This window comes from Sphaerodactylus townsendi, linkage group LG06, assembly GCF_021028975.2.
Source record: "Sphaerodactylus townsendi isolate TG3544 linkage group LG06, MPM_Stown_v2.3, whole genome shotgun sequence".
Lineage (NCBI taxonomy): Eukaryota > Metazoa > Chordata > Lepidosauria > Squamata > Sphaerodactylidae > Sphaerodactylus > Sphaerodactylus townsendi.
Genome location: NC_059430.1, coordinates 108617979 through 108645632, shown reverse-complemented (window position 1 = coordinate 108645632; position 27654 = coordinate 108617979). Strand labels below are relative to the sequence as shown.

Below are 27654 nucleotides of genomic sequence, written 5' to 3'. Positions count from 1 at the left end.
GGCAGATTGGAATAACATTGTTTCAGTGATAGCTTCCACTGCAGTGTTTAGTGTTATTCTGTCATACCTCTTTCACAGTGTATTTTTAAAAATTATCCCCCTTCTCACCTGCACTTAGGCCTTCCCCTGTGTGGTTGCGCCCACCTTCCATGGCAGCCATTTTGTGCTTTCATCCACCTCCTGTGGCAGCCATTTTGTGTTGTGTTAACCCTACTTTTCAGCCAAAATTGACTCCCACAGTCAGTGGCGTAGTGCCAAGGCAGTGGGGGTGCACGACGCACTGGGCACGCACCAATGCAGGGGCATTTCAGGGCGGGGGCGTGGCAGGGGTGCAGGGCGCATGCATGCCCAGGGCACAGTTCCCCCTCACTCTGGCCCTGCCCACAGCGTATTACAGGAATTACATATAGCTAATAAACTTTGCCAGCTTTCTCCTTTTGTCAAGCAGAGCAAAATGACTGTAAAACAGGGACCTGGTCATTCTTCTCTGTGCTATTTCAGTATAACTGGTTGAGCAATATAGCTGAGTGACTGGTGGGGGGGAGTAGAAAGTGTGGGAAGAAGAGGCCTCAATGGGGTAAGAGGAAACTGCACTGCTAATGAGGAGGTGTGTGATGTTGGTGGGATTGGCAGTGCACGAAATTCTCCTACCCAGGATTCCAAATCTGCTCTTCCTGCTGCCACTTAGCAATTTTGAGTGTGCTTTTAAAACTGATTTATGTACTAGATTATAGAATGTGCTTATAGTGGGGTGGGGGAGTACACAGCCTGAGCATATAAATAAAGGAGTGAATCTTTAACTTTGTACCGGGGAGCAGTTCTTGATGCTGGATGTACTGAACATTTTCACACCAAGTCGTGCCTCAGTGTTTGGTTCTGCAGTCAGGATAAATTATGCAGATGTGTCTTATCAGCTGATCCAGAGTAATGGTTTTGCTTCAAAGATCTCCGTGCGTGCACAAACCACCAACCGTGGCAAAGGGTCTGCTGAAACGTTTAGTCTGCCTCTTGAGCCAACCGTGCCAGATCTTATTTTCATGTCACTTGCCCATCGATGAGGTCTAGAAACTTGCTTTATCAAACAAAATTGAGCAGTGAGTCTTGAAATACGGACTGCCATATGGGTTATCAGAGTCCTTGTTCAGCACAGTTGCAGATGCTTAGGATGAAGCCAGCCCTTGCAAAAACTCCTTTGCTCTTGCTTTCAGGGTTGTGTGACACCCCCTACCCTCACCCCCCTGCTCATGTCTCTTTTCCTCCCAGGTAATGTTCACGGAAGAAGACGTGAAGTTCTACCTTGCAGAGCTGGCCCTGGGCCTCGGTCATTTGCATCGCCTCGGCATCGTCTACAGAGACCTTAAGCCTGAGAAGTATGAAGAATTTTCAGGATTCCACTGTGTGACTTAGGGGTGTTTGCAAACTTGGATGCACCACTCAAAGAGGGGCTGAAATGTGTGTTTTGCTCCTGGGGTGGAAGCACGGTCTTGGCTATCAGGTGGTTCCAAAAAAATCTTGTTCTTCCTGAATTGTGGATGCCAGAATAGTGGAAATCTGTGTGTTGCATTGTCATTTGGACATCACTGCAAACCAAAATTAACACCACTGGTGGTTAACAGACCTGCCTCAAACCTTCGTTTGAAAAATCCCAAATTGATTCCCACCAACAGCTCACAGTTTGTTGGACTTTCTGCATTTAGATGTCACAACAAACTGGGATTTGATTGAGCAAAACTAAAGTTTAATTTGTGATGCTGAAGCCTGAGGAAGACACTTGAACTTTGGCTCTCAGTCCAGAGTTTGGCCACCCTAATCTGTTAGCATTTGTCCTAGAGACTTTTGTGCATTCACATTTCCTATCTCTTCCTCATAGCATCCTCCTAGATGATGAAGGGCACATCAAACTCACAGGTATGGTGTCTCCTACACATTATGCTCCTGCAGCGATTTCCCTCTGTCTTCTTGTGTAGTTATTGTTACAATTTGTCCTCTCATTCTGTTCTATCCTGCCCCTTCAACCCCATATCCCACTTGTAGATTTTGGTTTGAGCAAAGAAGCCATAGACCGCGAGAAGAAGGCCTATTCTTTCTGTGGGACGGTGGAGTACATGGCACCAGAAGTGGTGAATCGTCAGGGCCACACCCAGAGTGCTGACTGGTGGTCATATGGGGTCTTGATGGTATGGTTAGTCAATAGTGTGTGCCAAAACTCTGCTTTTGGTGAAAACTGTCTTCAAATGTTGGAAAGGATGGGTGTTAGCTGAATCAGTGCTGCCATCTTGTGGTCAATTCAGTCAATGTCCCATCTGTACCGTTAGAAAACATAGGTCCCGTAACACTAAATACTGAACAAAATTTATTCCAGTATCAGCTTTCGTGAGTCACTTCATCAGATGCACAAAGTGTACATCCATAATTAATATGAGATCCTGTCTTATTTTTGGGAAAACACAGTAGCAGATAGATTTCCACTTCAAGCAACAGAAAGGGAGTAGGGAGGGTAGGAGTAGGCCAGTTTAGAAGGATCATAGTCTTGCTGAATACAGAATGTGGAAGTTCTCTGACAGCTTGAAGACTTTCAGATTTTATTTAGCATATTCTATCATGGGATTCACATATGAAAAATCATGACTCCATTTCATCAGATGCATGAAACATGGTGCATATTATTGCCCATCGTGAGCCCAGCTGACAATGAAATGTGAGAGGTCCAGTAAATCTGGCATACTTCTGTGGCAGACCCAAATATACGCAAGATAGGAACAGAGTGACCTATTTACAGCAACAGTCCTGGATGATACGATGCTAATTCTAAACCAGCAGTCAGGGGGGGAAAAACCCATGCAGTCCTGATTAAAGTCTAACTGATTAAAGTAAAGTCAGCAGATTCAATTTTGTTCAGCAGCAGTTTCATGCCAGAATTTCCCTCTGCAGTGTGACAGTTCTCAGGTTGGCAGCAGAGAGTCGTGGGGAGCTGAACTGTCTTCCTATGGGCTTTTGGGTTTTGCCACTTTAGCAGTGCAACTCTGTGGAGACCTGGGCCCGTGTAAGTCAACTGACTTCAGAGGATTAAGACTGGACTGGTTAGCATTGCAAGGCACACTGTTGTGTCTGTGTTCATTGCACTGAGACTGATGTGCAGACAGATGGCAGAAGGGCTCTGTGGACAGGTGATGCCCTGCAGCAGCTAAGCAAGGGAAGGACCCTGATGCTTTTAGATCCTGTAATTGTGCTGCCTGAGTAGCTGTCGGGACGGAATTAGTCTGGGTTTGTTGCAGGTGCAAAGCCTGCACATTTCTCTTCTAAGACCTGCTGTTAAGGTATGTAAACGAGGACCCTGCAGCAAGAATAATCTCTCGGGGTGACTAAATGTAGATCACTGACATCAGAGATGTTTTCTTTTGTTTATTATTTTTGGAATTTATACCCCACTCTTTACGGAGGTCTTAGGGTTACTTACAAAATTAAAAACAACAGTAAAAACATCCATCATATAAAACCAGACCCTGAAATTCATGAAGGGTTGGCACCTAGCAAATTTCCACAGGGAGCTGGAAATTGTAGGCAACACTTTGTATCTTAGCACTTTCTCTTCTGGGCCTGTCCTGTTCCTATGGACCATTCTGGGCTGGCTGATTCTTTTCATAGGGTCTTTATTGCTTAAAGAGTTTTCTCATGACTTTTTCAGGGGTGAGCCCCTTTCTAAGAACCTGGAACTAATGTGCTTGCAACTTAGGGCTTTCCATTGTACCAGGAATTCCTGACATTGTTGAGCCTATAGGGCATTATTGAATTTTGAGATTAGGTGGTGGGCACTACCACAAAATTAAAAAATGGCAGGCCAGTCGCACAATGTGTGGAGGATGCAAGCCAAGCATCCTGCTACACAGGTGACAGCCGTTTCCAAATGGGCAGGTCGTTAAGACCTTTGAGGGCTCTTCTGAAGTTCCTTCTGCTCCCAGGAAGTTGACAAGAGCTGGGATTGGCTCTTTGCTTTGGGGCGGAAGACATGTGGACACCAGGAAGAACATTGACGGGCCCCATGTTCACTGCTAGAGACAATGGAATGCAAGTTGTGGTGACTGAAAGCATGTGAATATGTGTAGCAGCCAGTGAGTGGTTGTACAGGGTGATTTTAATCCATCTCACAGTAATGGCTGAAGAAAGGAATCTGCTGTTTAGACAAGTCGACACACAGGATCACGCTGGGTTGAAAGTTTTACTTGGGATTGTTCGGCTTCTGTATTAAGGAGAGAAGACCACTGGTTGAGACTCCTACATTTGTGTAGACTATTTCCTGGTAAGGAGGTTAAGATTAGGCTCTTATTGTCTAAAAGTTATATCAATGAGAAAAAGTTGAATAGATGAGGCAAAGATTGAAACCTTGGTCAGCTATTGTAATAAGGAACGGCGAACATGAAGCTGGGTAGGTTTTCCCACAGCAAGTGAGAGCTTTCCTTCGTTCAGCTGCCAATTATGATGTTTCTTTCAGTTTTTCAAAGGCACCTGCTTTGAAGTTTTCCTAACATAGTTAAATGGCCTTCAGCAACTGAAACTGAAAATTCATAGTTCTTGACAGCTGGCAAAGCCCATGATTGGCTGTCATAGATGAGCTGATCAAACTTGCTCGTTCTGCAATATGTAGCCATTCTCGTTTCAAGCTGGGATTCTTTGGAGACCAACCTAAATGGGCAGTGATTAGCTAGGTGGACTCTGAAAAATGTGCCAATATTCATATTCTTCCATACCAAAAAAAAAACCTCAAATGGTTGTACCTGGCGAAGGAAGCTTTGACTCAGAGCTTGTACCCTGGAAAATTTTGTTAGTATTTAATGTGCTACTAGATTCAAAAAATTTCTTACTACTTCAGACTAACAAAGCTACTCACCTAACATGGTCTTTGAGAATAGACTGCATATGATTTGAATCAGGCATTGACTTCAGAAAACTTCAGAACTTCAGAAAACAGCCAGTAATTTGAGCTTCCAAAACGTACTGATGTCTCTGTGCTGCTTACCTAGTTTTTTTTTCTCTAACTGTCCAGCATGCCAATATTTGCTACCTAATAGAACAATAACTGTCTTTGGTTTGCTGTCGTTTCAAATGACAGTTTGCAAATCCATGTCAAATTGTGATTTGCAGCTTGGCTTTGCTGGCTGATAATTGTGGTGGTAGGAAAAAAAACAGAGTGGAATAATGTGGCCTCAGAATCTGAAGAGAGAAAATCTTTATTGACGGGAATGGCCATTAGGAGCGGAGCGCTGTCACTCAAAGAGCATCAGTGAGAGCTAAAAACAGTTATTTTTCCTTTTTATACCCTGGTACAAACAACAGATACTGTCCCTTTTTGGCTAAATCCTGCTAGAGTCCCTTTGGAGGATTTTGGGGGGACTCTTCGAATATCACGGTTTTGGAGAGGTTAGCAAAATGGCACTTCTTTATTTCAGCAAGATTACTCTCTAGAACACAGCAGTACAGCAAGCAACTTCTGTGCGTGTTCCTCTTTATGATTCCCCTGGAACTATGCATTTTGCTGTATAACTTTTCAGCATCTGTTTCTGACTACTTACAGATATTTTCTTGATCAAACTTTTCACACAGCTTGACCAAAGGTTTCGCCAGGCTTGTGACGTGGCCAGTCAGTTTTATTTAGTATTGTGTTAAAACTTGGAGGCTGAGTGTTTGTGTAAAGTGCCGTCAAGTTTCAGCTGACCTACAACAACCCAGTTGGGTTTTCAAGGCAAGAGCCTAACTGAGGTAGTTTGCCATTGCCTCCTTCTTCATGGTAATCCTGGTATTCCTTGGTGGTCTCCCATCCAAGTACTAACCAGAATCAACCCTGCTTAGCTTTTGAGATCTGATGAGATGAGGTTAGCCTGGGCCAGCCAGATCAGGGCCTTCGGGCTATTACATACTGTCTTTTGACCCAACAGAAACCTCAAGGTGGTTGACAGCACAATTGAGTAAATTTATTTTCCTCTATGAAGCTAATTGCCACTTAACCAGAATAGAATATTGCATTGTTCTCTGTAATTCAATTTTAGAACAGTGTTGTGCATACCATACACTTGTTCATAACTTTTAAAAAATATTCTGTTATCTGCCTTGAGTCTCAGCAAGGAAGGAGGAGAGTAAATGAAATACATTCTGCTGCTACTGTCCTAGAAATAGGCCCTTGACGTCTTGTTTGCTGTTCCCAGTTTGAGATGTTGACGGGGTCGCTGCCGTTCCAAGGGAAGGACCGTAAGGAAACGATGACGCTCATTCTCAAGTAAGAACCCCTGCCCAGCAACGAAGCAACTTGGAGTGTGTCCCTTGTTTCACAATGCCATCCTAACCAGACTTACACCCTTCTAAGTCAGTGTAGTTGATGGGGCTAAAAGGGTCCAACTCTGCTCAGGATACCTTGTTAGTTGCTGATTAGCTGCTAGGTTTGCAAGCGAGCCCCCCCCCCCCTTTGAACAAGGACATGGGAGGTGAAGAGACAAAACTTCATCCAAACCTCATACGTGGTTTCCCTATGTTCTTATTCAACCAGGGTAGGCAGTTGGGGGGACACGGGTAGCATGACCATGTTGGGGGAGGGGGGAAGGGGGTGTTGTCCTGAATCTACCCATTTTTGAATTGAATGATAAACTGCTTTGTTCTTCTGGAGACGGGAAGGGGGGGGGGGGTTCTGACCCTGTAGAAAGTTGATCACAGCAGTGTTGTGGGATCAGGCCCCAGGCCTTCTGGGGCATGGCTGCCAAAGAGTTCAGCATCCAGTCAGCAAGCAGAGGGCCTCTACCATACGCCAAGAAAAAGCACTACTGTTAACAGCATAGATCAGCTGGTGCCAGCCTGCAGTTCTAAGTCCTTTGCGGATATAACAGGCCTAGTTTTGTGCTGTTTAAGCGCCACATGGCATACTTTCTTTGGCAGTTCACTGTGACAAGGCTGGGTGCGAGGAAGGTGGAAATAGTATGCTGCCTTGCTTGTATCTTCCTCCCTCACAACTTTTTTTTCCCTTCTAGAGCAAAGCTGGGCATGCCCCAGTTTCTGAGTTCTGAAGCGCAGAGCCTCCTGCGAGCACTTTTCAAGAGGAACCCAGCCAACAGGTTAGGTACGATGCCCTTGAGTCTTTGCATCCAGGCATCGCATCACTGATACTGTCGCAGCTGTGGAGTTGGAGGTTTTCTGCAAGGCTTCCCTGTGTGATGGAGCTCTGACGGAAGTGATATTTAATGCTGGCAACACCCAGGAAATTGGGGTGGGAGGGGGGCGTGCACAAGAACACCAGCAGTTCAGGCTTCAGCATGTAGTTAAAGGTCCCTGAGCACAATCTGAAGAGATGTTGTGCAGCTGCTTCGCTGAAGCCAAGTAGATTTGGGGTTGGCTGGTGTCTGGACTTGGCTCAGTGGCAGAGAATGTCCCAGCCTCCCCACCCCGCCCTTTTAAAGTAACAGCAGGCAAAAAGTATATGCAAATTAAATCTATTTACATATCCACATTTGACAGGCTTTGTCTAGTGAACTTGACAGCGATCTAATGGAACTTTGACGTTCAGAGGCGGCAGACCCATGCTGCCATCCTTAAAGAGCCTTTGAGTACTGGCTGCTGATGGTGGCCTGTTGCCTTCATGCCCCGCTTGTGAAGCTTCCCAGAAACATCTGGCTGGCAGAAATGAGATGCAGCAGACCCGTGCCATGATCCATAAAGACTAGAAGTCTTTTCATGCATCTGCTTTTTAAAATGAGAGCTAGGATTTTCCACATGCTGAATTCAGCACTTCCAGAATTTGCTGTGTTTCATTTGTGTGTCTCTGTACAGAAGATGCAGCCCTGAGCAACCTATTGTGTATTTATATCTGTTCTAGAATTGCATGCTTATATTTGCAGGCTCGGGTCCTGATGGCGTGGAAGAGATCAAGCGTCACCCATTTTATTCCACCATTGACTGGAATGTGAGTATCGGCCTTTGAGTTTGCTTAGCCATTTAGCCCTGGAAGATCTGAACATTAACGTCAGAGGCTGGCCATAGGATAGGCATAGCCTCAGTTTCCATATCAAATAACCAGCAATTCGGGGAAACATTGATAAGAATTCAATTTATGTTTATATGCAAAAGCTCATCCAAACTTCAGCCGAGGTGATTAGGGCCTTTACAATACCTTGAAGGCATAGCTCCGTCAAGACGCATGACTTGGGTAATGCAGACAGTTGAGCTACGAATGTGGCCATGTAATGTCTGTTTTTATACGATGCTTGTTAACTGGACCCTTTCGCTAATAAGCACAGTTATCAATGGCATAACAGATTTGAGTTACAAAGGGAACCTAGGTTTCTTCTCTTAGGAGTTTTGAAGGATCATATTGGATCTAATGACGTAGAGCCGGTTACAACTGAGACTGTAGCAAAGATGTGCACTGTTGCCCCAAGGAATCCACCTCAATAATGGATTGATATTTTTTTAAAAATCTCAACTGTGACCCTTCTGACAAAGCTGACCTAATATAAAAAGGAAATAAGGCAGTCCCAATCAAATACATCTGGTAAGGATTTCAGCACCCATGTAAATAAATAAATGTTTATCTCCTGCCTTTCTCTCAGAGACTCCAGGCAGATTACACATAGTAAACCAGTATAGTCAACAAAATGGGACATTTAGTAACCAATGATTAAGTTTTTGGAAGTCTGGAACCACCAGAAGTAACTGAAACATAGCATAAGTAATCACATGACACATTAATCAGTACAGAAATACATAATAAGACGCTGCTTACCATAGGCTATACTCCGCAATATAGATCACAATCCCAGCTAGTTTGTAAAACCATTGTACGTAATGCAACACTTAACCTGCACAAAAAAGCCATCTTGAATCATTCATTTTTGCATGGTTTGTGGATAACCAGGAGATTTCCTTGGGCAGGCTTTTCCACATTTTTGGGCTGCATCCAGACATAGTTAAGTACTGTGCTATCTGCACTATAATGATCATCTGCAAGTGGGCAAGCTTGTCCACACTCGGAAATTCCACTTGCCAGTGATTGCTATAGCAAAACAATGGTATAATATCCACTTTGGATTTCCTCGTTGATTAAAATGGATACATCTGCTGTCCCTCCTTTTCTCTGCAGAAGCTGTATAGGCGGGAAATCAAACCACCTTTCAAGCCTGCGGTGGGCCAACCAGATGACACCTTTTATTTTGACAAAGAGTTCACATCTCGCACACCTAAAGGTTGGTTTGAGGGTTTTTTTGAGCCTCTGCAAATTGTCTTTAAAGGCAATTTCAGTCATAAGAGACAAGCTGAACCCCAAAGTCTGGGCACCCAATTCGTCTAAACCCAAAGTCAGCCCTTTCCTTTGTCATAGGACTCTGGGTGTGATATCCTTGCTCTGGAGAATGGAAATTGTGGTTGGTTTTCGGTTTGGTGGCTCAGTTCTCCATTACACTTAATGCCCAGTTGCCAAACTGGAAACTTCTCCATCTGCTCTCCTGTATTAGAATTTCCTGTAATGGAGAAGAGTTCTGACACAGCCTTCTCACAAAATTAATATGTCAGGAGTTCTGGATAATGGGAGGAGCATTTGTTTGTTCAGCTCCCAGCTTGCAGTTTGAAATGGAACTGCCCAGTGAAAGCAGTACCATGTGTGGGACCCCAAATCTTTTATTCTTCTTCAAACATTACCAGTCCCAGATGCCATCTGAGAGCAATGATCCCTGTTGTCCAATTTTTTTTCTGTCTTCTAGAACTGCATTTGGGAAGAGAATTGGTCATTTTGTTCTGATGGATGTTCTTTTTCTCCCCATTCCAGATTCTCCTGGGATCCCACCTAGTGCGGGGGCCCATCTGCTCTTTCGCGGATTCAGTTTTGTGGCTTCTGGGTTGATAGAGGATGAAAAGGTCAAATCCCCACCGGTGCCTCTACATTCCGTGGTGCAGGTAAGAAAGGGATGCATTTGAAATAGACACCAGAGCTGTTGTGCCGGCTCCACAGCTGTATGGTTAGATCCCCATGGTAATCTCTGCTAATAAAAAGTGCCTTACATTAGCAGAAGGTAATGTCCCTTTCTCCCAGTCCCGCTGATCTTCCCAGAATGCTGCTCCTGAGGATTTCCACAGGAACAGCACTGGGGCAAAGCAGAAGTCTTCTGTGGGAAGGAGGAAGTGGCAAGAATTGCCACCTCGCTCAGAGGAAATGATTGTCAGGATCCAACCCTCTCTTTGCAAATTCCCAAAGCAGGTGTGCTGAACAGAGTGATGAACTAGTAAGTATTCTGTACAACATTAAAAGTAAGGTTTTATCCCTTGAGTCCATTTTTTCTATCTTCTAGGTACCCCCTGCCTGTAATTCGTAGGGAAAATGAAGTCTTGTGATACAAGCATATTGGGTTAGAAGGTTCATAGATAGAAGCAGGTTTTTCACATTTGTGGGATGCAGAGTAGATTCCCTTCAACATTGTCAAATATGTAAAGTGGGTTATATACTATTTAATGAAACAGGCCCATGTTCCTCAAAAAGCAGCTGTCACAACAAGCTCCTTGGTCTTGCAAACTTCCCTTGGGACTCTGTATACTGCAAAAGAAGTGCTGGCCGTTGATTTTCTGCATTTTATAGTGGTTGTTGGAGGGTGCTATTTAGTACTCTTCTGCTGTCTTGAAATGGAATTTCCTCCTGTGCATGGAGAGCCAGGATTTTCTTTTAAGATTTTGATAAGAGCTAGCATGGTGTAGTGATTAACAGCGGCAGACTCTGACCTGGAGAACCAGGTTCAGTTCCCTACTTCTTGGCATGAAGCCTGTTGGGTAACCTTGGGCCAGTCAGAGTTCTCCCAGAACTCTCTCGGCCCACACGGAGGCAGGCAGCAGCAGTTGAAAATCCTATGGGGTTGCCATAGGTCAGCTGTGATTTGGCAGCATGCACAAACACATACCCACACACAAGTTTTGTATGAGTCTAGCCATCTGGCGTTAGTACTGCCATTGATTATACCCACTCCTGTGAACAACATAGTTGAACTTGGGGAAGGGTAGCCCAGAACTGTAAAAATGTAGAAAGAAAGCCACAGAAACTGACCCTGTGGACATTCTTGCAAATCTGCCTGCATTTTGCTGAAGTCAATATTCACATTCTGCAAAGTTGTCACATGAAGCTGCTTCCTACTGAATCTGGCCATGGATCCATCGAGGTCAGTATTGCCCAGTCAGACTGGCAGAGACTGTCTATAGCAGTGATGGCAAACCTTTTCGACACCGAGTGCCCAAATTGCAAGCCAAAACCCACTTAATTATCGCAAAGTGCCAACATGGCAATTTAACCGGAATACTGAAGTTTTAGTTTTTTAAAAAAAAGTTTGCTCCAAGGCACGCATTACTCGGGAGTAAGTGTGGTGAAGCAACCGTGCAACACTTCGAATGGGTGAATCACGACCCTGGGAGGGTTTACTCAGAAGCAAGGCCAGCCTAGATGTGTGTGTGGGGGGGTGATTTTCCGCTCCCCCTACATGATGAACTCTGTGTGCGCGTGCCCACAGAAAGGGCTCTGAGTGCCACCTCTGGCACGCGTGCCATAGGTTCGCCACCACTGGTCTATAGTGTTGGGTAGCGGTCATTCATATCACCTACCACCATTTCCTTTTAACTGGAGATGCCAGGGATTGAACCTGGGATCTGTGGTTGCAAAGTAGATCCTCTACCACATAGCTGTGGCCCCTTACTTATGGAGATTCTGACCATTTTCTTGCAGTTTTATCTTTTCACTCTCGAAGTATGTCGGTGCAAAAGCTTAGGGACCAAGAGCCTTTTTGAAGGCACTGATACTGCTGCTGTGATCAGGTTCCCCTGCCTGTGAACTGGAAAATTAGAATCTGTATTTTGAATGCTGTGTTTTACTTTAATGGGGGCTCATATGAGTCCAGGGATCCTCCAGCTGTCTGAAACTTGCTTGAGAGCTGAACTCATTGGAGTGTTTTTGACAGGAGGTTAGATGCAGATTGCAGGTCTGTCTGTGTGTCTACTTTATCTGAGACTTTAAAGAAAACAACAATTGCACGAAAAACTGCTGGTGACCTTCTACCGCTGTGCTATAGAGCAGTAGTGCTGAACCTTTGGCACTCCAGATGTTATGGACTACAATTCCCATCAGCCCCTGCTAGCATGGCCAATTGGCCATGCTGGGGCTGATGGGAATTGTAGTCCATAACATCTGAAGTGTCAAAGGTTCGGCACCACAGCTATAGAGAGTGTCTTAACATTCTGCATCTCTGCATGGTTCGCCAGTTTGCACAGTGGCAAATAGGAAGGCGCTCCAAAGGGCAGTCACTACTGACCAGAGGATTTTTGGCTGCCCTCTCCCCTCTTTGGGAGAACTTTATCATTCCCGCTGCCTAAAGAGAGTTCAGAATATTCTGAAGGACCCGTCTCATGAGCCGGCATACTTTCTTTTTGAAATGTTACCATCTGGCAGGCAATATAGGATTATAAAAACAAGGCCAAATAGGCTTAGAAATAGCTTCTATTCTAGAGCTGTGGCTATGCTGAACTCCATGATTTTGTGTTGATGTGGTTGGGGCTGTGTAGTGATGGTTGGAGGAAGGGGAATGTGAGGATAGGATGTGAGGTCTGAAATAGCGTGCATCGGGGAATGCTTGTAAATTTCGTTGTGCATGCATGATGACAATAAATGCTTCTTATCGTCTTACCTTTAAAAAAACTCTTGTATATGCCACACAATGGCATGATCTTGAATGAGTAACGTTCCTGTGGTGGCTTGTGTATTTTAAATCTGCTGGAAAATGTTAAGGGGGCAGTGTGGCAAATGCTTCTTGGCCTTTTCTCTTTGCGTTATCCTGAATTGTAGCAACTGCACGGCAAGAATCTCCAGTTCAGCGATGGCTATGTGGTGAAGGAGGCAATCGGCGTGGGCTCTTACTCTGTGTGCCAACGCTGCATTCACAAGGCAACGGACACAGAATATGCTGTGAAGGTCAGTGCCCTTTATTTTTTTCATATCCATTCTTGAAACATTTCATGATTTCAAAATAGCATCCGCTGAGGTGGAGGAAGGTTAGCATTTAGTGTTCAGGGCTTGGTGTCAGTTGGCTAAGATCTTGCTTGGAGTTCCGCCAACTCTGCCACCATTCCTTTTACCCTGCAGGACCTTAGACTTGATGCAACATAGAAGCCGGAGCACCAGTCAAATCTCTTCCATCATTGGGTGGATTTGGAAGCCAGCATGTGTAGTAGTTAAGAGCTGGTGCACTCTAATCTGGAGAACCGGGTTTGATTCCCCGCTCTGCCACTTGAGCTGTGGAGGCTTATCTGGTAAACCAGATTAGCTTATGTACTCCAACACATGCCAGCTGGGTGACCTTGGGCTAGTCACAGTGCTTTGGAGTGCTCTCAGCCCCACCCACCTCACAGGATGTTTGTTGTGGGGATGGGGGGGAGAGAACGGAGATTGTAAGCCCCTTTGAGTCTCTTTACAGGAGAGAAAGGGGGGATATAAATCCAAACTCCTCCTCTTCTCCTCCTCTGCCTCAGTTTCCATCTGCTGTATGAGGATAATAGTAGCCTATCTTGTGGGATGATTTGAAATTGAGTGTATGAGAAGTGTTTTAAACACTCCAGGGCTATGTAAATGTAACCTCTTCTCCACATCTGCCCCTGCATTTGTTTACAGCCTTTGGTATCAATTTACCAGTCTCATGGACATTCGCTCCATTGCATCTGAGGAAGTGAGCTCTGATTTGCAGATACTGGTGCAGGAGTAGATTTTGTTAGATTTTTTTCTGTTCCCTTGGAGTTTTCTTTATTAAGGTTCTTTATAGTAAGCAATCTCCTACTTGCAGGTCATTGACAAGAGTAAGCGAGACCCTTCCGAAGAAATTGAGATACTCCTACGGTACGGACAGCATCCAAACATCATCACTTTGAAGGATGTGAGTGTAGTAGTTACAAGGATTAATAGACCCCCTCAATGCATACTCTGGTGATGGGCTGGGCCTTTCTAGAACACTGTTTGCTGGTGGGGTAGAATTCCATCTGCAGTTTACTGAATATTAATGTGTTGACCAGTTAAAGGGTGGCCCCTCTCTTCTTCACAGTACCAAAGGCAGATCAGCTTCCCTGCTATTGATTTCTTGCATGTAGTCCTGTCCACTTGAGGTCCAGTTTTATACTTTTGATGCAGCTGTGAAACTGTGCAACTTGCAATGGGGCAATGCAGGAGGCGGGAGAGGCACTCAGCAGCCACCCTAGAATGATTCAGCCCTCCACCCCTTGCCCTGTATCTTGGTCCCACTGAGTGCCAGTGGAGAAAGGGACTTCCCAGTTGGGTTGGGTTCCTGTCTGTGTGTAGCAGTTCTGTCAATGCATGGAATAGCCATTTGCCCTTTAGTAGAACATATGCAAGAGCAGTGTCTAAGCGGCTTGTAAGTCATTTCAGTATAAAGAGTTTCTTTAAAAGTTTGCAACCCCTTTGGCAGGTGTACGATGACGGCAAGCATGTCTACCTGGTGACCGAGCTCATGAGAGGAGGGGAGCTGCTGGACAGGATCCTCAAGCAGAAATATTTCTCGGAGAGGGAGGCCAGCTCTGTCCTGCACACAATTTGCAAGACTGTGGAGTATCTGCACTCCCAAGGGGTGAGTATAGGACGAAAAGAAGCATGTCAGACCTGCAAGTTCTCCTTTTCATTCCAGTTAAAAGGTGAGAAAAGTTAGAGAGAGCCCAGGTAATGACTTCCACTGGGAGGGGGTGCCAATTCCCACTCCGCTTTCGGACTTCTTGGAAGTGGGGAGGCTGCAGCAAAAAGGGGAAAGTCATGTCAGTTGTCGTTGGGATCCAACCCAGATGGTTTGGATATTCAGTTCAGACTTCAGGTGGTCCTGTGTGACTCCTCTTTCCTGTAAAAACTGTTCCATGCTGGTATCTTGGTCCTTTTTGGTTTTTATGAAGCCACCAGACTAATTACCTGGGGAGAGAAACATACTGATCAATTAAAGTAGGCCACGCCGATTTCCAGTCATGTGGTGGTGGAGGATGAAAACACTGCTGTGAAAATGTGGCTCTTTTTTTAATGTTTAAAAAGAAGTTTATTTCCAACAAAAAAATTAAAAATTACAATACATAACCAAAAATAAAAAGAATCTCAATTTCAGCTATATACCTTTGTCAAAATGCTTTCCCCTTTTGGGAAAGTCCATAACTTCAATTTGTTAACCTATTGCAGTGATGGTGAACCTTTTTGAGACTGAGTGCCCAAATTGCAACCCAAAACCCACTTATTTATCGCAAAGTGCCAACCCGCAATTTAACCTGAATGCTGAGGTTTTAGTTTAGAAAAAAAAACGGTTGGCTCCCTCTTCCTCCACCCTACCCACTCGTACAGGGGTCAGCCTGCTTTAGTCTCCAGCAAGTTCCACACGCACCGCTCTGTGCCTCTCTGTAGCATTTCTGCCTCCTCTGTGCCCCCTCCCCTCAGGCAGCAGCCACCTGGAGCACAGGCACCAGGCCCGCCATCCGAGTCCTCCCTGCTCACCGCGGTGCGCACACGTTGTGCTCAGTGGCCCAGGCCAGCCTGGATGTGTGTGCACGTGCCCACAGAGAGGGCTCCGAGTGCCACCTCTGGCACCCGTGCCATAGGTTCGCCATCACTGACCTATTGTGTACATTTAACTACACCATCCGTTCTACATAATGTCCCATTATGTCAGTTGGTCCTATGAAGGATTTTTATACAAAAAGCAATTTCTACGGCTATGTTCAAATTACATTTGTTTACGTTATCTTAACTTGTACTGATATATCTAAAATATCAGGGAAACCACAGAAAAGTTGGCCAGGCTATAGCTTCTATTCCTAAAGCACATGGAAGAGATCCCTGCTTCAGAAGCAGCCGATGTGCTTGTAAAATGTGTCCTCCAAGGATAACCCCAAGTTCATAACCCCTTTCATCACTTTTCATGGAGTCATGCGCAATTTGTGGATGCCCAGCTTTCTGGTTATACCACAACAACATAAACCATGCATGGGTTGGCGATAATAACAATATAAATATCTGTCTTCTGTTGTTCAGAGATGCAACATATTAAAAAGTCTGTGCACACAATCATTCTGTTCCCTATAAGTGCAATAAACAACTTAACATCAAATGGTTTGTGATTATTTTGGTCATATACAACCTCATAGGTAATCAAAGTTAATGAAACTATAAATAGATATAACAACTTTAAAGCAATAAACATCTAAGCTTAAATTAGTGTGTCTGTGTGTACAGACACACAGACACATATATATGTATACACACACTCTCATACATAGGATGCTCTGTTTTATACAATAATATGATCGCAAGAGAACAGTTTCTCAAATTTGTATTAAGCATCAGAAAACATCTGTATTCACAAATATGCAGCATATAGCATTATAAATACACAAATTCAAATTTACATCAAGTGCAGCACCAGTTGAACAGACGCCCAATACAAATCAATTGTAAATGGCACTAACAAAAAGCACGTGCAACTTATTTTTTTATGCTGTAAACAGTTAACAAGTTAGAAATTGCTAACAATTGCACTTGACAAGGCATTAACAGGCATTTTCTTCCAGTTTAAATCTGTGAGACCGGTAAGACCTTTTGTGACACTTAATACAAATTTGAGAAGCTGTTCTCTTGCAGTTATATTACTGTATAACACAGAGTGTCCTGTATATATGTGTGTGTGTACAAATACACTAGCATAGATGCTTATGTTTTATTTGCTTTAAGATTGTTATACCTGTTTATAGTTTCGTTAACTTTCATGATCTATGAGGCTGTATATAACCAAAATAAGTAGGGTTTTCAAGGCAAGTGACTAACATAGGTGACTTTCCATTGACTTCCTCTGTGTAACAGCATTGAGAGTAACAACCCTTGGTGGTCACCCATCCAGGTACTAAAGAGGGCCAACCCTGCTTAGCTTCTGAAGATCAGGCTAGCTTGGGGCATCTAGATTCCTTAGAACTTATTAAATGGTTGCTGATATGTGGCTAGTTCACTGCATTCATTTTGGTGAGGAGCAGTTATGCTGTAGACTGATGAGTTCGTGCTGTACTGCAGAAGTAGCTGAATGTTTGATATACGCTACAAGGTAGGTATGACGATACATGATTTTGACCTGTTGCCTCCACAGGTCGTCCACAGAGACTTGAAGCCCAGCAACATCCTCTATGTGGATGAGTCGGGCAACCCAGAATGTATCCGCATTTGTGACTTTGGGTTTGCCAAACAGCTAAGGGCAGACAACGGGCTTCTCATGACTCCCTGCTACACGGCCAACTTTGTAGCTCCAGAGGTAGGTGGCTGTTGAGCCCACAAAGTCACTTGTGTACACATTGCTGCATTTCCATAGAGCATGAACTTTTACTCCTTGTGTCCATTTAAAGGTGTGGATGCCGTCAAGTGCCTTTACAGCAAAGCTTGTCATTGTGGCTGCTTCGGTGATGCAGGGCTAGATTTACCTGGCTTCTCCCCACCAAGTTTTTCCTAAATGCACTTTGGCTCGCTTTCTTTCTTGAAACTTGTGGGATTCTTTTTAAATTTTGCTCGTACTTAAAAATAGTTTTAAACTAAACACTGAAGCATCTCCTGGTGACAAAGGCAGAGGAGCAACGGTGATGTTCCTCTGGGTTAGGCAGATTCACTCTGTGCTGCAGTAGCATTCTCCTAAAATCTGCATCTATTTCAGTTCAGGTTGATTATGATATTTGTTTTATATCCAAAATGTGGTTTAGGATAGGGAGACTTTGGGTGTTCCAAAACTTCTCAATTTTACAAATTGGGAAGTGCCGTTTTGAGTGACTTGGTTCGAAGATAAGATGGGATTATTGATCCCAGGGGCAAATTAAATGCTGTCCATTGGACTACACTTCTTTCTGTTTTTGAAAAGCAGCCCAGGACTAATGTAAAGCCTGCGCCCTCAGTTGCTTCTGGGCGTTACTGGACTGTACCCATCTCATTCTCTGCTCTGAAACAAAGTAGTTCCAGGTGACTTTACAAGATCCTGAGCTACAAGGAAGTAGAGATTCCAGGTCTTATATTTGAGAAGAACACAGTTTTACTTGCTCATTTCAACTGCAGGAGGGCGGGGAGAGGATGACATTCAAATAATCCGTTTTCAGTGTGAAGTGAAGTGCTCAGAAGTTAAAGACGTTCTCGATGAACTGGGTGTTCCAAACATTTGCAGTGCTTTACTTTCTTTATTCCTGCCTCTGCAGGAACTTGCTTCCCCTTTCTCTAAGAAATAGTATATTTGCCAATCAGTTACACCAAACTTTGTGTCATTTGCTGAAAGGTTAGGAAACCAGTTGACCTCATGTTTTGATTCATGGAAACTGACTAGAGTTGATCTTTCAGTGCTGCTGAATTGTTTTAGGTTTCCAAAAATTTCAGGTCATGCTGAGACTATCTAATACAGATTACGATGACAGGATTCTGTTAAATAGATTTTCTTGTGGACAGTTATGTGACTTATACAGCTGGTTGCTTTATGACAAGCATGAACTGTCTGGACTTGTGGCCTCTGCAGGCAGTTATGGTGACCAGATATGTTCTCTGTCAGAGCTGGAAGCATTTGAGGCCAAAACTGGATGGAGCCATACGTACATGTACCTATGAAGTGAATTGTTCTGTAAAGTAGTTCCAGAAAGCAGCCATCTTGGTCTACAGTAGAATAGGTCATTTGAGTCCTGTAGCACCACAGAGACCAACCCAGTTTTCAAGGAATAAGCTTTTAAGAATCAGAGTTCACTTCATCAGATGCGTCAGGTATCTGACGAATTAGCACTGACTCTCTGAAACTTATGACCTGAAAATCTTGTTGGTCTCAGAACACACATCATCAAGGCATGTACATCCGTTAACCGAAATGCTTTTGTTACAATATTTCTGCTGTGGATGTCCACTTCATATGTCTGTGAAAAGAACTCTGACTGACAGAAGCTTATGTGGGATTAAACTTTTGTGAGTCTAACTGTTTTGTCTTGGTGCAAATTGCAAAAAATCAGCTGAAACAAAACACATGTCATTCCTTTATCGTTAGCCCCCTCCGTTCGGAGTCTGGAGGTTTGCCTGGACTCTGTTCTTTCCATGGAGTCTCAGGTTACCCGCACGGCCCAAACAGCGTTCTATCATCTGCGTCAAGTGCGTTGGCTGGCCCCCTACCTTTCCCAGTCTGACCTGGCCACAGTGATCCATGGGACGGTCATCTCCAGGCTGGACTATGGCAACTCGCTCTACGCGGGCCTTCCCTTGCGGATGATCCGAAAATTGAAGTTGGTTCAAAATGCGGCGGCCCAGCTCCTCACAGGCAGTCTCCCGTGGGACCATATCTCGCCTGTACTGCGCCAACTGCGTTGGCTCCCGCTAGAATTCCGGATCATCTTTAAGGTGTTGATTATAACCTTTAAGGCTCTTCACGGCCTGGGGCCTACATACCTTAGGGACTGTCTGTCCCCCATATGTCCCTAGTCGACCTCTGCGCTCAGCAGAGGCTAATCTGCTGGTGGTCCCGGGCACCTCTATGATCCGGCTGGCCTCTACCCAGGCCAGGGCCTTTAGTGCCCTGGCCCCTACCTGGTGGAACAACCTCCCCCTGACCATCAGGGCCCTACGGAACTTAGAACAGTTCCACAGGGCCTGCAAGACGGAGTTGTTCCGTCGGGCTTTTGGTGAGGCCAGCCGGTGAGGTGCCATCCCTACATACTTTTACACCTGGAATTACATTTGGATTCAACTGTCGAATCCGAATGTAATTTCCAGGTGTAAAAGTATGTAGGGATGGCACCTCACCGGCCAGCCTCACCAAAAGCCCAATGAAACAACTCCATCTTGCAGGCCCTGCGGAACTGTTCTAACAGAACTGTTCTGGGCTACTGATATTGCTGCTACTGTTGACTAAGTTTGTGTGTTGGAGGTACTAGATGTTTTAATGTGTTTTAACTGAAACATAATATAATTTTATTGGGGTATATGGATTTATTTGTTTAAACTGTACACCGCCCAGAGCCCTTAGGGGATAGGGCGGTATAATAAATCCAACTAACTAACTAACTAATTAATTAATTAATTAATTAATTAGGACTGACCAAATTGGTACAGAACACTGTGCAGTTTTTTGAGCTCATCAGTATTCTTTATTGGGCTGATGTCACAAAATTTTAAAAAGGTAGAGCAGTATGAAACAGATTTTCTTCCCAGGCCATGATTTTACCATTTGATCTTGCAAGCATCCTCTGAGAGACATGCAAGCAAAAAAGCTTGTTGCTGGTGTTGGCCTTTTTACGAGCCAAGGAAGCTTACACACTAAACCTTTTCCCCACCTGCATTAAATCTTATCCTGTTTTTCACAGTGATGGTACTGATGTCTCTTTCACACACACGCATGCCCCATGCACACCTTCTTTCTTTCTTTAATGTAGGTTTTGAAACGTCAAGGTTATGATGAGGCCTGTGATATTTGGAGCTTAGGGATTCTCCTTTACACAATGCTGGCAGGGTAAGAACTGCATCCTTTTTTTGACTCATAAAGCCATTTTTAATCGGCTGTAAATGTTTCCCTGCTGAACTGACCTAGCCTTCTACCCATATAGCACAGGTACCCGTAGTTGCTTAATCTAGCAGTTTTGGGTGGGGGGAGGCTGTTTTATAACTAGCCTTGCCACTAGGTGGCAGCATATTTCTACATGTAGCGTAAGAGACTTTCTGCCTTCCAGGTGGAGGTTGGCTCATGTTCTGCTGTTGCTTGGGGAACGGCAAAATTTGAAGGAAGAATGTGGGGCCTCCTGATGCTGGGAGGAAGTGGGAACTGAGGGGGTGAGCAGCAGTGGATTCTCAAGGCACTTTAGCAAAGGTTTGCTGGATGCCACAAATTTTTGGTTGGCCTAGCTATGAGTACTGACTAATTAGGGTTGCCAACTCCAAGTTGGAAAACACCTAGAGATTTTATGGGTGGAAGATATGGGGAAGGGCAGGATTTGAATGGGGTATAATGTCATGGAGTGCACTTTCCAAAACAGTCATTTTCACCAGGTGAACTGAACTTTGATCAGTTGTAATAGCGGGAGATCTCCAGCTATCACCTGGAGGTTGGCAACCTTGTGAATAAAAGAGACACCCACACCCACCCCCAGTAGGAGAGAAAAGCTTGAGTGGGGAAAAGACATTGTATCCCAGGAATTCCTGGCCAGCCGAAAAAGGCAAGGGCATGCCTTCAGAGCCAGTGTGGTGTAGTGGTCAAGAGTGGCAGACTCTAATCTGGAAAACTGGGTTTAATTCCCCACTCCTCCACATGAACTGTGGACTCTTATCTGGTGAACTGGATTTGTTTCCCCACTCTTTCACATGAAGACTGCTGGGTGACCTTGGGCTAGACACAGTTCTCTCAGGACTCTCTCAGCCTCACCTACGTCACAGGGTGTCTTTTGTGGGGATAGAAAGGGAAGGAGTTTGCAAGCTGCCTTGAGGCTCCTTACAGGAGAGAAAAGTGGGGTATAAATCCAAACTTTTCTTCCTCTTTTTGGTGCTTCTGAGGTTTATTAATTGCACATACCTGCTCTTCCTCAGAAGAGCTGGTGCCTAGCAGTCTCCATTCCAGGCCCTTACTGATGCTGGCCTGACTTCTGAAGCAAAAGCACATCATACACTGGCAGGCTGCCTCTGGCTACTATGCCTCTTCCATTTACCTGCCCAGGGTGGGGAATAACCTACCTCAACTCATTGCCCTAGAGGAATTAAGGTGGGTGAGAAAATGGCTTCCACATAGTGATGCTCTAGGAATTTCCTATAATGTCTGTGGAAGATCATAGGGGAGGTAACCCAGAGCATCACCTGTAAGTGATATCACATCCTCTGCAGGCACTGCTGCCAAAATCTCCCATTATTTTGCGAAAACTGTTGGGAATTCGGCCAGCTATATTGAGACTTGCTCTCAAGAAATAACAAAGCCCTGCAGGGCAAATGCATGACTGCCCTAATGTCGCCTTCCATAGAAGAAGGGAACATATGCTTGTCTCTAGGATGTCCCATGGCCAGCATGGACTGGGGTTTTTTTTCTTGGACTGTTCCATGGACTGGTTTTTTTTTCTTTTGAATAAGAGATAGAAGACCCAGAATTGGCACTTTTCTTTATTGCTTATGAGCAAGGGAGGGTGACATTCATGACTCCCACCACCATGTCAAGTTAGACATGATGGGAAAACATTTATCTCATTTCTTCTCTCCCAGCCTGGCCCAGCCTCCCCTTCAGTGTTCTGCTTGCAGCACGGAGTCCTCATTCCCTGAACCTGGTCATTCACATGGATGGACTCTGTGCTGCAGCTATAGATGAGAATCATTGAACGACTGGGGGGGGGGCGGGGGGCGGGGGGCATGTTGTCCTGAGTGTGGAGAGAGAAAGCTTTTGTAGGGAGTGGGAGAAGGTCTTTCGAATCTGCTAGTGATTGCTTACTTGCTCACCATGGTTACATCTCCTGAGGTGCAACTTATGTTTCCAGATCTTAGTTCGCAGCACACAGCCCTGACTTTCATACCAGCCAGGCCATAACTCAGATTATTCTTCTTCCTGTCATGTGACCCTGGTGCCATGTGGCATCCTGTTAAATGCTCAGAAACTTGGGGTGGTGTTTGGGGGATTAAGGTGGGTGGTTCTAAGTCTAGAAGCCCATTAGAGTAGACTATATCAAGATTACTGTAGTAGGACGAGTGGTTGTATCTGAATCCTAGAGTATCCCATCAGCAGCACTTCCTGGTATTTGCTGGAAGTGATGTTGCACCATCAGCACATCATTCTCCCCACTCCCTGGCTGCTCCCCACCTTCTCCCACTGGTTCTGGCAACCTTAAATAGGACAGCCTGACTTATTGCATGGGGATAATTTTTGTGAATAATCAATTGTCAAGTAAAGAGTCTGGGTGTTACTTTAGAGTCCCAGTTTTTTAATGTGTGAAAAAGTAAGGAGTTCAATAGGTCTCTTCAGCCCTGGTAGGAGGAGAAGGAAGTGCCCCCAGTTCCTTCCCTATGGGTTCCTGCCTCCCTCTTACCTGTGCTTTCCCTCCTCCCTTTCCCTCTGGTTGACTTTTATTACAGCGTTTGCAGGATTTTCCCCCTCTTCTTCCTTGCAGGTACACTCCCTTTGCAAATGGGCCTAGTGATACTCCAGAAGAGATCCTCACTCGGATAGGTGGGGGAAAGTTTTCCCTCAAAGGAGGAAACTGGGACACTGTATCTGTCACTGCAAAGGTAAGGTTTAGTAACAGAATGCTCGGCTTCAGAGTTGATTCGCTTATTTCAACTTTGGCCCATGGGAATTAGCAAGGAGAGCTTCGCACATCCTTCGGTTTCCAAAGGCAAGAGCCTTAACTGCTGGGCAGTTGCCCATGTTTGCTGCCTTTGTGTATAGATCTCTTCCTATCCTTCAGTTCTGTGCAGATTTCTTTTGCAGCATTTAGTCTGTAGCACTGAGCTTGGATTCTTGTGGATGCTGGCTTTTCTATTGTTCCTACATTCACAGTCCTATGGATATAAATATGGCTGATTATTGTTTGCAGGGCTGTGGAGCCTGTTCCCAGAAAGGCATCTGCTGCTCTTCTTCATCTCTATAAGCCCTCTGGCTCTTGTTCTCCACATTTTACCCACCTCCAAAATCCAAGTTCTTCACATGATCATCTTGTCACTTTTGTTTCCCCTCACACATTTTATGCAAGCTAGGCTGGGCTAAATGGATCTGCCTTTTAGGCTGATTATAGACTTTTGTAATAGTTCTGGACAGAACTTGGATTTTGATTTGGTGTAGAATAGGAGCAGTCCAGCCATTGTCCACACCATGGCAGGTGAAGTCATGAATCTTCTGATAGGGGAGAAAAAAACCCTTTTAGTAAGAGATGGGAAGAAGAAAATGCCTTTCTCGTGAATAGTGAGTGTGCTTTATAGAGTGCTAGCTCAAAATACAACTGGTTGATTTTGCATAATAGTTCTTCTAGCAGATTGATACAGCTTCCTGATTTCTTCATATAAATCTTTTACTGCATACCAGGCTGTGTACGAAACCAGTCAGAGATGCTCAGGGAAAAGGCAGGCATATAAACATTTGAAATAAGGAGCAGCCTTATTCTTTGAAATATTGGGTGGCTTTTTGGAGGGGAATAGCAAAGGCCATGCCACAGGAAGGCTCTCTTCACTTTCTGTTGTGGCAGAGTGCGATCTTGGAGACAGGGAAGAGTCTTTCCCGAAGATTACTAATAATTTTTGTGGGCTTTCTACCATAACTTGGTTTTTGAGGTGATGCACAAAGAAACTGTAAATCAATTGGAAGGGGGGGAAGGGGGAATTAAGAACAAACATATTTCCTAAGCACAGGCAAAGTCTTAGGTACCTTTTGAAAGTTGCAGTTAATCTCTGGAGGGGAGAAAAGGTCAGTTCAATTATTTCAGATTCTACAGTTTTGCCAAAGACACCTGGTGGCCTCCAACTACAGACAGCAATCAGAGTTCTATCGGAGCTGGTCTCAAACAAATGAGCCAAGCAGCTTGATTTAGATTACCCGGGGCCACCAATATGAAAAGGGCTGTTCTGTTCTCTGGTTTACTACAGGACTTGGTATCCAAGATGCTCCACGTTGATCCTCATCAGCGCTTGACTGCAAAACAAGTCCTCCAGCACTCATGGATAACCCAAAAGGACAGGTTGCCCCAGAGCCAGCTGAGTCACCAAGATGTACAACTTGTAAAGGTGCACACTTTGGGGTGGGAAAGGGAGGTTCTACCCCCATTCTTCAGTATTTGCTATATTGGCTATTGAAAGATCAGCTCCTCCTCCTAAGTGCTCAGTGTGTGACTTGTTCAGCAAGAATCTTTCCCAAAAACATACTGCAGGATAGCAAGATATTATTTCTTTTATGTATGTAGCTGCCCTACTCTCCTTTGTATAAAAGGAAGAGAAGAGAGTCAAATAATATTTTGGTAGCAAAAAAATTTTTTAAAGCATAACCTTTCAGGTTTGTCTCCAGAACTCTAGCAAACAATAGTTTTGAATATCGTCTAGCTGTCTCAAAACGCTGAAAGGATCAAGCGTGACTCCTTGGACAGGGAATCACAAAAGAGTAGAGAGAGCCACCATGAAGTCCACATGAGATTTTGTTATTCATAATCCGACAGGAGTCCAGCATCAGCTTAAAGCCTGGGAAACTTTATCCCATCATTCGTTTTCGTGAGTCCAAACATCATGCATCTGTTGAAGTGAGTTCTAACTCATGGAAGCCTTGGATGGAACAAATTTTGCTCATCTTTAAGGCACCACCAGACTTTCTGTTTGATTTTGCTGCAACAGACTCCTACCACTACCCCACTGGTATTACCACCCGTAATCATGAAGGACCTGTTGATCTCAGGGCATGTTGAGGGAGTACAAGGTATTGCATTCTTTTAAGTAACTTGATCCCAGATCATTCATGCCTCTGAAAGTTACTATATCAATTTGAGACCGGTCCAGTTCCCTAATAGGTACAACTGAAAGACCTTTTGGCTAGCTGCTGCATTCTGGACTACCTAAAGTTCCTGGGCAGTCTTTCAAAACACTCCCAACAGCAAGACTAAAAGCTCCCAAATTGTGGGTTTGGATCTTACCAACTTCTCAACTGCTGAAGCCAGGAGGAAGGGCTACTTCTGCAGTAAAAAAATGGGGGATTGTAGGACCCGGGTGGCCTTAAATAGTATAGAACAGGGTCTGCAGTGCAGACGGAATGGGGCAAGTTCAAGTTGAAGAGATGATAGGACTCAATCACTTCTTTCTCAGGCAAGGAAACAGCTGATTTAAAAGATGCTGCCATTGGACCCCAGTTCAGGGGCCCCACTGCCTCACTGAGAGGAGGTCAGTCAATTCTGGCTTCCTGGAGAGCATACCTATTTGAATACAAATGTCCATAAAACACCCATTAGTCACATTCGTGAGTTACCCTTAAAAAGTGAAGTGTGAAGGGGCGCTTGCCACACTTCAATTGTTCTGCAGCAACTTATCGCTGTGGTTCGGTGGCCAAGCATCTGTTTTGCATGCAAAAGGTCGCAGGTTCAATACCAGTATCACTGGTTGAAAGGATTAGTTAGTCAGTGTTGTGGAAGTCCTCTTTCCTGCAGAACTTTAGCCAACCAGAATAGATAAGAGTGACCTTGGTAAGCCAGTGATCTGACTTGGTATCAGGCAGCTTCATGTGTTCATTGCTTCTGGGTATTTGCCGGGGTTATCTTGCTATGTATATGAAAGTGACTGAAGCTATGTCTTATGTCTCTTCTCTCCCCCCAACCTAGGGTGCTATGGTTGCCACGTATTCTGCGTTGAACAACTCCAAGCCAGGCCCCCAGCTGAAGCCCATTGAGTCATCCTTCCTAGCACAGAGGAGGGTGAAGAAGCTCCCATCTACCACACTGTAATGCGGGATGCCCTTTGCCTGCCCGTGCTCAACTCTGCACAAACTTCCTTGCACAAGCTTCCCAGGGGAGTCAAAACCATAACCTCCATGAGAAGTCCTGTTTTGAGGCATGATCTCAGATGCACATCAAGGCTATGTGCCTTCAGACAGACTAGCTGTTGCTTTCCTCATGGACTACGCTCTTAAGTGTACAGGGAAGACTCAGAGTTTGTGTATATGTATATGAGAATCGGAATACGCAACCATCTGTGTTTTTAACAACACTGATACAGCAGATCTTCCCCGACCTGCGAAAGGCCAGACCTTAGAAAAGTGGATTCCTCTTTAGAGCCAAATCTGGTACAGCAAAGGCAACTAATTTGCCCCCCCCCCCCTCCTTATGTGGTCAACTGAAGCTTTCAAGATTTCTTTTGTTTGTACTGGCTCCCCCACCCGCAATCATGTATAGGTTTTTGTAGTGACAAGTTCTTCAAATTTCACTCTCCTCCAAACTTTGTGGCTCATTTCTGACAGTATCTTGAATGACCCTGTCCAGTCATCTTCTTCACTTGTTTCACCAACCATCTTTTGAACATCACTCTCACCAACCCAGACCTGCAGATTCGGGATTGCTCCTCTTCTCCCTCCGCCCAGTATCTTTGAATCAATGTTTTAAAGCAGTCTCTACACAATGGGCTTGGAAGAAAATGTATTTTCATACAGTGAAAACATCATGTTGTCTAAATGTGTATGTTGCGGGAGGGGGGAATCATTTAGTTTTTAAAACTGTCAAATAACACAAATCCAGAACTTCATGATGCAAAAACCCCCCAACAACCTGGCTTTTTAAAAAAAAATTAACTGATTCTTTGGCTCTTAACTCAGGGTTTCTGTCTGAACTATCAAATAAAACATACCATGCGGCTGAAGTTTTTACTGATTGGCCTTTTAGCCCTGACTGTGCTTGTAGTGCTGTGTGGTTCCTTCTCCACTGCACTTAATCTGAAATGTAATTTCTTGTATTTCAGGTTTGTTGGTCTTCTGCATAGTCTGAAGACACTTTCTCTGAGCAACCAGTAATTGTAATGTGTTAAGAGAATATATCTGAGTCTTTTTTAAGCACCTGCACAAAGCTACAGTTCAAAGCTGAGTGTATCTCAAATCTTTCCTATCACAGGTTAAACTAGGCATTACAGCAGCCATATCATGTGACATCCTGCTGGCAAAA

The 27654-nt window shown here is 44.6% G+C and overlaps 1 protein-coding gene across 3 annotated transcripts in view; it reads left to right on the top strand.

Moving 5' to 3' along the window:
* RPS6KA1 (ribosomal protein S6 kinase A1) overlaps positions 1-27355 on the top strand; it is a 95115-nt gene extending 67760 nt beyond the window's left edge. For all 3 annotated transcript variants that reach the window (XM_048501428.1, XM_048501430.1, XM_048501429.1), the window contains exons 8-23: positions 1264-1370; positions 1871-1908; positions 2035-2177; positions 6198-6268; positions 7011-7099; positions 7875-7939; positions 9116-9218; positions 9797-9924; positions 12842-12967; positions 13833-13922; positions 14469-14627; positions 17163-17324; positions 20449-20525; positions 23149-23266; positions 24617-24754; positions 26326-27355. In XM_048501428.1, coding sequence (XP_048357385.1) covers positions 1264-1370; positions 1871-1908; positions 2035-2177; positions 6198-6268; positions 7011-7099; positions 7875-7939; positions 9116-9218; positions 9797-9924; positions 12842-12967; positions 13833-13922; positions 14469-14627; positions 17163-17324; positions 20449-20525; positions 23149-23266; positions 24617-24754; positions 26326-26448 — 1737 coding nt within the window. In that variant the 3' untranslated portion in view covers positions 26449-27355. The remainder of the gene's footprint in view (positions 1-1263; positions 1371-1870; positions 1909-2034; positions 2178-6197; positions 6269-7010; positions 7100-7874; positions 7940-9115; positions 9219-9796; positions 9925-12841; positions 12968-13832; positions 13923-14468; positions 14628-17162; positions 17325-20448; positions 20526-23148; positions 23267-24616; positions 24755-26325) is intronic.
* The last annotated feature ends 299 nt before the right edge of the window (positions 27356-27654 follow it).